The sequence below is a fragment of the Ciona intestinalis genome, chromosome 9, assembly GCF_000224145.3.
Source record: "Ciona intestinalis chromosome 9, KH, whole genome shotgun sequence".
Lineage (NCBI taxonomy): Eukaryota > Metazoa > Chordata > Ascidiacea > Phlebobranchia > Cionidae > Ciona > Ciona intestinalis.
Window position 1 is genome coordinate 310,856 of NC_020174.2, and position 9,953 is coordinate 320,808.

The following is a 9,953-nucleotide window of genomic DNA, read 5'->3' on the forward strand; positions in this document are numbered from 1 at the left end:
TCACAAAATGTCGGATAAGAAATTGTCAAATATTGTTTTAGTTAAACACCTTCCACCAGAGTTGAGCTTGAAAGAAAAACAAGATTTGTTGAAATGTTTTGGAGCAAACGATGTCAGAGTCATGTCAAGCAAGGGGCAGCTACGTAATGCTGCGTTTGCGACATTTTCAGACACAAAACATGCTAGTGGTGCAATAAAAAGACTCCACCAGTTGGAAGTGCTTGGTTATGTATTGTCAGCAGAACATGCGAGAACTTGCCACAAACTACAAGCCATGGATGAAGTAGAAACATCTGTAACATCAAAACCCAGTGTTGCCAGTGAAAAAGAATACACAAAACCATTAAAGAAATGTGCACACTGTAAAAGGCTGCCACCTATAGCCCCACATTTTGGAATCGAATATTACACAAACCCTAAATTGAAATATAAATACCCCGAACCTAATTCAGATATTCTGCTTAATATATGCGGGGCCTTGCTTACTACGCCCAAGCTCTACACACAAGTCTTGCACCTAATGAATAAAATGAACCTCTTTCCTCCCTTCACAACTGCAATGATCCCACCGATTTTGCAGGAAAAGTTTTCCGAAATTCCTAGAGACCAAACCAAAGTTTCTTTTGATGCACAGTTGGACAAACATGATCCGTGTGATATGTCAGAATCAGAATCTGAGATCGAGAGTGAAGAGAACGGGAAGGAATTAGATATTCCACCACCAGAGCGAGTAAGAAAATCAAAGAAGAGGAAATTACCGAACCAAGTTCTTTCTACATCTCCTAAGCGGAAGTTATCAATGTTAAAGACCGTCCTCTCAAACCAGGATAACATTGACAAAGTGTTACTACCGAAATCTACAGCCTTTCCTGAAGAAAGTGAAGTGTCAGGTGTTCGTAAAACAATCTCAATGAAAGTACCTTTGAAAATAAACGTTTTAATTGACGAAACAAACACAGAAAGTTCTTCTGAAGGTTTCGGGAAAATAATTCCTTCTAAAAATGAAGCACAAGAAGGTAATAAAGTGGAGGGGGTTGAAACTAATGTTGTGTTTGATTTCATCACTGAAAAACAGCTTGAAGATGGGAGATTAAGCTCCAAACAAAGATCTGATAATTCCTTGTTTAAGGGTTATAAACTAGGGGAGCCGTCATGCAGGCTTTATGTTAAAAACCTTCCGAAAAAAGCGACGGACAAAGACATGAAGTTTATTTTCGGGGCTTTTGTTGATTTTTCCAACGAGGACGAAGCCAAGATGTTTGATGTTCGAGTTATGACGCAGGGTAGGATGAAGGGACAAGCCTTCATCGGGATGCCAAGTGTGGATTCTGCAACTAAAGCTTTGCAAGCAACTAATGGATATACCTTGATTGGGAAACCAATGATAGTAATGTATGCGAGGTCCAATAAGCCAAAGAAAGAAAATTGACAATTATACTGAATATGTTAAATTAAGCTTGCCACCTAATTACGATTTGTTTTATATTGGGGTAATGGGTCAATTCTGGTTTACATCTCAAGCCCCTTACATGACATGTAACCTCACCCATACAAAGTTATACAATTGTTAACACAATAGCGAACAGTTGACCTATTACACTCTCAGAATTGAGTGTTTATTTACTACACATGCATACAAAAGTTATTGTAGTTACTCCCTTTTTAATTCTTAGGTAACTATACACTGTTAAAATGAACCTAATTATTCAACCTTAACTCCAGGTTTAGTTATATTTTGAACTAAAATGCCGTTAACTGCCACTTCTAATGAAATGTATCATCTTAATCTGGAACCTCAGAAGAAAAATGTTTTTGTTACTCAACTAAATGATCGCCCAGAGGAAGGTAACTGCTGAAATACGTATATTATCTTTGCTTTATTATAATATAGCTGATGAAACTGCAGTTAATTTTAAAGCTATTGCAATGTGTATGACTTCATGGAACAATAGTAAGCAAGCCTGCAATTAGCCCAGATTGAAAAGTTCGAGGCACATTACTGCTATCATTGTTGGCATATGTATTCTTGGGCAAGGCGCCCATTAATGGCTCAAGTATTGTCTAAATGCCCCATGGAAGGAAGTTCACTTTGTCATTGATTGTACTGTTCATATAATAATGCAGTGCAGATAATTCCATGGTTAGCCTGCTCAACTTGCTAACCCTGTTTGGCGCTTATGAAATGTTGCAATAAAATCCTGTGTTTTCAACAGATGATGACATTCGTCGATTCCCAGTTGTTCAGGAGACCGCGGACCAACTTGTGGAAAATGGAATCAACACGTTGCAGAAGACGTCATTGCTGAGGAAAGCTGTGGAGATGGAAGTGGTGGATAAGGAGCTGGCAGAGAAACGGGAGGAGTTTCGAATCAGGATGGAGAAGAATAAAAACAAGGAAGATCTTTTAAGGAAGAGGCAGGAGAAGATCAAGGAGAGAGTGGCGAAGTTTGATAAATTCCTGAAAGATAATGACGCAAAGAGATCAAGAGCTTTGAGGAAATACCAGATCGAGGTTAAAGATAATAAATTGAAGACAAAGCAGCTTCAAGATTATTTGAGGGAGTTGGAATTTGCTCGGAAGAATAAAGAAGATTTGGTGAAGAAACTGCAGAGTCATAAGAAGTTTGAAGATTATATGATGCAGGTTATCGATGCTTTGCCGGAGAATTACCTGGAGATGACGGGTGAAAATATGATCCACAGCGTTATACAGCGATATGAAGGATTGTCTGCAACGCACCAAGCGCTTATCACAAAGAACCTTCGTCTTGCTGAAGAAATGGAGGAGGGCAATCGTGAGTTGGAGCAAATGAAGCAAGAACGAGAAGAACAGAGGTTGCTTATTAACAGCCAGATGGCAGAGTTACAGAAATATCAAGAGAAACTGACTCAAAGGGTTCAGAGGCTTGAGCAGAAAGCAGGGGATACAACTACCATACGTAGGGCACAACTTGGTGAGTTAGGAAGGATCACCATGGCGATTGATAATCTATCTGATGCTTGTCATACACGTAACTATCCACCATTAAATGAGATGTCTTACTTGTTTAAGCTTACTATGATCAACCAACACTTCCATGAGAGATTAAGAGTTCAGAAACTTGTCCAGAAACTAAAGGAATCAAAACAAGTTCCAGTGAAACAAGAAGTTCGGAAAACTTCTCCGAAAAAACACCAGAAAACGTCTGAGCCACAACAACAGGATGTTCGAAAAAGAGGTAAATTGGCCACAAGGGGGTTCTTGGAGCAACTGACGACCATTAACGAGAAAAGTGAAATCTAAAAGTTTTTGTATTTTGTACAACTATAGGTGCCAAACCAGGGTTGGTAGGTCTACCCTGAAAATGTCAACACTGCATTAATCAGTAAAGATTACAATCAATAAGATTTGTTTTACAAGAATGCATGTCTAAATATCCCTGCCTCCCCTGTGGTTTAAAGTATGACCGTCTCTGGGTACAACACATGTGAAAAGATATAAGTTATTTTTGATAGTATCATGTTTCTACACTGTTATTGTCTAAAGCATTTCGCTTTATGACATCACACTGTAATTTATTCTTTATTTTGTAGAAAAATATTATATTCTTGTTTCAAAAGTTTAGTTTTTAAAATATTTTTAAATAAAAGTTTCATTGGTGCACTGCTGTGTTGTTTTTCAGTGAAAGTTAGCTACACAATTTGAAAAAGCATGTTTTTATGAATGTCTACTAATCTTATATTGATTGCATTTAACAAAATGCCTACCTACAGGTAATGTTGTAGTATTAGAACACACAAAAGGTTCTTAGAAGTGTTTTATAAAACTGGTGTACCAATATCTTGAACAAAAGCAGGGTTAAGTCGGTTTAAAATAGAATATGGCAATTTACGCTCCAAGGTTTTCAGAAAAAATAGTTTGTATAATGCCTCGTCATTGTTACTTTCCCGCCAATTCTCAATGACGTCATTAAGATGAGTCAGCATTTTTGGTCGAGCAAATTTCAGTAAAACAGCAATTTTGACGTTGGCAAATTTAGTTATTTTACTTATTTTATCACCAAACATTAAAGTACACAGTAACATCTTTTCACAATTGGTGGTTATTCATATATTTTATATTTTTCTTTGCACAATAGTAGCTTACACGTCTTGAATAAAGCAGTACACGCGGGTTTAACGAAAGTTGTCGAATTTCTCGAAGTTTGCAATTGGAGCAGTTGACGAAAGTTAGCACACATTTCACAATTTAGTTATTATTAAACTTTATTACAAACTGCAGTACAGTGTCTCATATTTAAATAAACGCCGTAATATTATAACAAGTTAAAAGTCCCCAAGGTGATTTCTTTAGTTTAGCAATATAATTAGTTTAAATAGATGAAGTTAATTGTGACCCTTTTAAGTATTCCCTACAGATTTTGTACCTAACCAAATATAGGCTTATACTATGGAGCCTCCTGCTGTAACTAACCCCCCAGCAAACCCCACACCCCCAAGCAACCCCCCAGGCACCCCCCAACCCCCACCTAACCCAGAGAAACCCATGGCCACCCCAGCCGCACCTGTGGAAAAAGAAGACGACGACTCAAATGCTGATGATACAGAGAGTTTGGATTCGAACAGCAGCAGAAAAGTAAGTGGCATTCAGTAACTAATACAAAAGTTATACTGGTATGTTGTGGTTAGGTGCTTGCATTGTAACTGAAGGATACACCTGGTTCCATTCTTGATACTGATATGTGGTTGTGTCCTTGGTCAAGGCACTTATGGTTATGGATATTGTTCCAATCACTAATAGTTTGGTCTAAATCCGAGGTGCCATGCCTTTGACCTCACTCACATTAAAGTAAAACAGAAAGTTTAGCACTCATGCTATTGTCTTTGGGGTTTCCCTCAACAACACCCAAGGATAAATAATTTACATTTATTCAACTTGTGCTTCCCATTAACAGGATATATCCCCGCGTAGCAGCAGAGGTGGTACCTCACGTAGCGTAACGTTACAAACTCTTGTACAAGAAGGAGTGTTAGAGCCAGGGAATGGAGTGTTATCCATTGATTACCTGGTGTGTGTTTAGTTGATTTGTTTTTATTTAACAATAAGTTATATAATTTGTGTTTGCTTGTTATTGTCACAAATCGCAAAAAAGATTGCATCTTATAAATAGTATATATATATTTATTTTTTCTGATATTATAACAAACAAGATACAATAATGAAGATTGGTAAAATAATAAAATAATTTCTGGCGTAAATCAACCACTGCTACCGAAAATGCCGCCCGTCTTGGTAACATATAAACTAAAAACAAAGTTCTAGATATTCTATTAAATAGGTGTCATACAGGTCTTAAATTTTGGCCAGAGTTGGCCCATTATCCAAATAAAACCTAGTTAAATTCCTACTAAATTTTACTTATCTAACTTTCCCAGAGTCATAAATACCTTGGTGACTTGCTACCTAATGGAAAGATCTTATGGGACAATGTTCAATTCCCTTCCCCCAGTACTTGGGCAACTCATATTAAGAAGAAGATTAATCCATCGAAGAAATCGGGCTGTGGGTGGAACTCTGTTAAGTATAAGGTGAAGCATGGTTGTCAAACATAGGGAACCTCATTGATTAATGTGGTGAATGCAATATACTTTGGCTCTGCTTGTTTGTATAGACACCTAACAGCAGGGTAAAAAATGTTAAAATGTAGTTGCCCTCATAGTCATAAAATACAGGGAACCTCATTGTATGTTAACTCTATTTTGAAGTGTTCTTAAACTTGATATAGTAAGCTGGGGTACCGGGTAAATAGGTTCATGTTTTTATACAATTGTATCAGCCCCATTTGGTAGTAAACAAAGAATATTTACAGAATTTTATACCCATAAGCTCAGGACTCTAAACTAGCGTTGTTAATTGTTAAAAATACAGAAAATATGTAATATTATTTGCTAACTGCTAACAGTACCCATCTTTCCTTACGCAACTATATTCACCAACAATAATATCACACAGGGCAAGAAACTTGACAAATTGAAAGCAAATTGGTTTCGAAAAAATGCTGGAGTCGTTCCCACTCATTCACCCGCTGCTGTGAGTCGTTGTTTCATTGATATCTTGTTTATTGGTGGTTATGGTTGTTATATTCAATATGGGTTAGGTCCTTCAGCAGGGTTTGCCATGGGACCTGGAATAGATAAGTTGACCCATTACCCCCAACAACCAGGGTATTACAACCCATTAGTGACCACTGGTCAAATCATGTCTGTTGAGTGTCTGCCGAAAAACACATATAACTTTAAAAGTAGCAGCACGAGCTTTAAACCCTGCGGTTGCACTTCAAGTACCTACATACAGATACCATGTATATATACACTATTCATATTTCTTATGTTTAAAAATCAGATAAAGATATATTTTTAGAATTTTGATGAGGAGCTTATGGCCCAGTGTAACGCAAATACTTTGTTGCTTGATAATAAGATGGTACGGGAAAGACAATCCATGAAATATGCAGAGTTGAAACATCAGACCACTATGTAAGTATGTGATCACTGATGAGTTATAACATAATTGTCCTCACTATGTCATAATTATAACATGTATATATATTCTCTGTTCTATATTTAACATTCTTACAGCAGAGCAAGCCATAGGACCTGAGTTTTATGCAGAGTTGGTGCATTACCCCAACACCCAGGGAGCTAAAACCCATGAGTGACCACTAGGTTGGAGTAACCACCCCTAGAAACTTCTATCTTTAACACCAGATAGCAGCCAGCACAATTTAAACAATCTTTCCCACAGTGACCCAAACACGCTGATCGAGTTTGAAAACTTTAATGAAACGAACCCCCAACCTTTCTCTATTGTTGTGTCGTCATCTGTTCTTCTATTGATTGACTTCCATTGTCATTTATCAACTAGCGAGGTTGTGGGTTACCTTGGGGGGCAGTGGGACCCAAACAAACGATGTAAGTTGATAAGGCATGATACACTTAGGTCCCAAACAATCAGTAAACATTAGCATTAAACAGTGAACAGTGTTGTGTATGAATAATTGTAAGAAGATTTATAAATGGTACATACATGCCATACTTGTCTGTATATGGATTGTTTTTTACAACCAAATGATAACATAGCAACTTCTTACAATTATTTCACCAGGTTTGTTCATCATCCAAGCATTTCCATGCAAATGTAAACTATGTGACCAAGATAATGCAATGGTTGTTGAACAAGAGGTAAGTGATATGTTACTTTTATGTGTGCATGTGTTTTGTGCCATATATATATTATGTTTTTTAGCAGTGACCCTCAACCTAATCTATATTGGTGAGATATCTTTGTTAGAGACCGAGGATTAAGGTTGGGCCCATTACCCCAACACCCATGGTGCTTTTATGATATGTTAATCTAAACGGAATTTATTTACTAATTTTCTTTTCTTTTAATTAATTTGATTTTTGCTACTTTGTTTAAAGACATCAATTAAACTTACGTGCTGTTCTCACTGAAGCATATTTTCCAGATTAGCTTAAATCCCCTTCCCTTCGTTTCAATTAATTTTATCGTCCTAATCCAAATTCACCAGATCAGTCAAAACATGATGCGACGAAACCTCACCCGTGTAGGATGGTATCATTCCCACCCCACCAGCCAATCAGAACCAACCATTCGTGACATAGATGTCCAGCATGAAATGCAAGCAATGGTGGCAGCAACGCATCCAGCCATTGGACTCATATGTTGTAAGTTGCTATGTTTGTTCAACACACTGTGTTGTATCTGTTTCATTAGATGGGAAATATTGTAAGATTGGATCTTTGTGGGCTGCTGCTATCTGGATCCCAGGTTAAGGATTTGTACTGAAACAGTTAATAGACACGGAATCTCAATTTAATAATAAAGATTCTATATGGGTGAGGACGTGAGGTCATTGTTATCTGACATATGGTTTGGCCAGGCTTGTCTCATTACCCTATTATGACCACTGGGTTGGAGCAATGCCAGTTCAAATTTTTTCCCAAAGACACTCACCTATCAGTGTCGTTATCCAACCTGGTATCAATAACAAGCGAACCAACATGATTTCTCACCCAAGACAGTTTCCATAATCTATTTCCAACAATGACATTCAAACCAATTATTCCAGCTCCGTTTGACGTACGAGACGCAACTCGCACCGAGTCAGTATACAGCGCGTTCTGGGTGTCGCCCCCACCAGAAGTGAGCGAGGGGGAGGTATGGTACGGAATGCCTATGAGGCTGGTTTATAATGAGATGCAGGATCATGCAATACAACAAGATCTACTTGCCGAGATGGTGAGTGGTTTGTGGTTTATAATAAATTAATAAGCAAACATTGTTATCTTTACAATAATTATATTTTCACTTTTCACATTTGTTGGGTTATTTTACATCATGCTGAAAATGTGTCTTCCTGATTCAGTTTGTTTTCCTGTAATATGCCGTCCATTGATAGTAAGCATATAAAGTTGGGTAATGATTGTATTTTCACCTGACTTGAGATATATGAACACCCATGTTATAACGACTGTCGTTTTCAACCCCACGAGGATAAAGCAATTTACATCTATTCACTGATTTTGTATGAAAGTTAGAACTCTTTTGGAGTACTTCTCTAACTAATATTAATACATGAATATAACTGCTAGTGGCAGTGTGGCGCAGTGGTTAAGTTTCTTGCGTTGAAACCAGAGAATATTGGTTACGATGCTTGAGACTGTGTTCCTCTCGACTTATTTGTTGTACTTTATATATTTCTTGTTTCTATTCCAGAGAATGTTGGTTGATTTCCATAAAACTCAACCAGACCTGATTGGGTTTGGTAAATTATGGAAAGGCACGATGACTTATCTTGATAAAATAAAGGTAAGCACCCATCTATGTCATCTATGTAACTTACTCCAAGGTTATTTTCATAGGGTAGAAATGATGTAAACGTTGTGTGGTCATGCGTCAAGTATTGTGGTAATATAATGCAGTTAATTGTTTATGATTAATATAAAAAGGCTCTTATGTTCAATTCAGTATTCATTCCAAGAATATGCAGTATTGTCTCAATTAGGGTGGCAAAATAATGTTATACTAATATTTACTTATTTTTTCAGCCTTTTTATATTTATGTCATAGTATATATAAAGATTGTATCACATCTTTTGATGTCAATAATTAAAACAAAGTCTTTATTTTAGCTTTCCATGACGCGAAAGTTACCAAAAGATCGATCGGGAAGTCAACTCGTTCATTTTGTTCACGAACTTTTAATGAATTCAACAACGGTCAACACTGGTTGATTAAGCAACACTGGTTGACTGCACAACACTGAATGATGTGATTGCGCAACACTGCTAATGTAATTGTGCAACACTGGTTTGTGCGATTGTGCAACACTGCTCATCTTTCTAACATTGAAACAGCAGCTTTCCACAGCCTTGATCCAAGAGACAATATATTGGTTCTTATTAGTGATAACAAAATGAAATTGTTCATTATGTTTTACATCAACGTGTAGCAATCATAGTTTCAATCAATATTTTTATGAAATTGTATCAATATGAATTTTTTTGCTGTTGTGTTTTGTTTCTGCCGTTTTATTATGTCTGCTTTTTCTTTGCTCTTTATTTCCCATATTTGTATCTGTGGTTGTCCCAATAAATCTCCCATAACTTTGTCAGTCATGTAAAGCTACACGACATCGGTCAAAATCACAACAAACATACTCTTTTAATAAAATGATTGTAATATTGGTAACTGAATAAGTTTGGATTGCAACAGAAAATAGATTGTACAACATGTTAAAGTTTGTTACACCCCATCGTATATTCCAACTTTGCTGTTTTTAGATTTTACCTGGTAACACTGAAAGTAAACAATGTGCTGTTATTTTGCCAGAATGTCGGTATTTCTAGTTCCTCTTTTTAATTTGCCATAACTTACACGTTTTAACTGT

General features: G+C 36.8%; 4 protein-coding genes across 4 annotated transcripts in view; all 4 read left to right on the forward strand.

Moving 5' to 3' along the window:
* Positions 1-7: 7 nt before the first annotated feature.
* LOC100180841 (RNA-binding protein 40) lies at positions 8-1,429 on the forward strand. The gene has a single exon (XM_002121893.5). The coding sequence runs from the start codon at positions 8-10 to the stop codon at positions 1,427-1,429; it is 1,422 nt and encodes a 473-aa protein (XP_002121929.1).
* Positions 1,430-1,745: 316 nt separating this feature from the next.
* On the forward strand, positions 1,746-3,283 carry LOC100183304 (coiled-coil domain-containing protein 42 homolog). Its single transcript, XM_002122073.4, has 2 exons — positions 1,746-1,845; positions 2,214-3,283. Exons 1-2 carry the CDS (start codon positions 1,746-1,748, stop codon positions 3,281-3,283), a joined length of 1,170 nt encoding a protein of 389 aa, XP_002122109.1.
* A 1,086-nt stretch (positions 3,284-4,369) lies between these two features.
* Positions 4,370-9,674, forward strand: LOC100178477 (MPN domain-containing protein-like). Its single transcript, XM_002122356.4, has 11 exons — positions 4,370-4,615; positions 4,935-5,048; positions 5,416-5,568; positions 5,993-6,070; positions 6,401-6,516; positions 6,785-6,951; positions 7,145-7,221; positions 7,572-7,728; positions 8,133-8,302; positions 8,780-8,872; positions 9,196-9,674. The coding sequence occupies exons 1-11, from the start codon at positions 4,430-4,432 to the stop codon at positions 9,295-9,297; spliced, it is 1,413 nt and encodes a 470-aa protein (XP_002122392.1). The 5' UTR covers positions 4,370-4,429; the 3' UTR covers positions 9,298-9,674.
* Positions 9,675-9,910: 236 nt separating this feature from the next.
* Positions 9,911-9,953, forward strand: part of LOC100177749 (ubiquitin conjugation factor E4 A) — a 17,407-nt gene continuing 17,364 nt past the window's right edge. The window contains exon 1 of the mRNA XM_002122706.3: positions 9,911-9,952. The gene's annotated coding sequence lies outside the window, so the exon portion shown is untranslated. The remainder of the gene's footprint in view (position 9,953) is intronic.

Coding starts and splice junctions, on each gene's coding strand:
- LOC100180841 (XM_002121893.5), top strand. CDS start 8: ATGTCGGATAAGAAATTGTCAAATATTGTTTTAGTTAAACACCTTCCA.
- LOC100183304 (XM_002122073.4), top strand. CDS start 1,746: ATGCCGTTAACTGCCACTTCTAATGAAATGTATCATCTTAATCTGGAA. Junction 1,846..2,213: donor AAATGATCGCCCAGAGGAAG/GTAACTGCTGAA, acceptor TGTTTTCAACAG/ATGATGACATTCGTCGATTC.
- LOC100178477 (XM_002122356.4), top strand. CDS start 4,430: ATGGAGCCTCCTGCTGTAACTAACCCCCCAGCAAACCCCACACCCCCA. Junction 5,569..5,992: donor GGAACTCTGTTAAGTATAAG/GTGAAGCATGGT, acceptor AATATCACACAG/GGCAAGAAACTTGACAAATT. Junction 6,071..6,400: donor CCACTCATTCACCCGCTGCT/GTGAGTCGTTGT, acceptor ATATATTTTTAG/AATTTTGATGAGGAGCTTAT.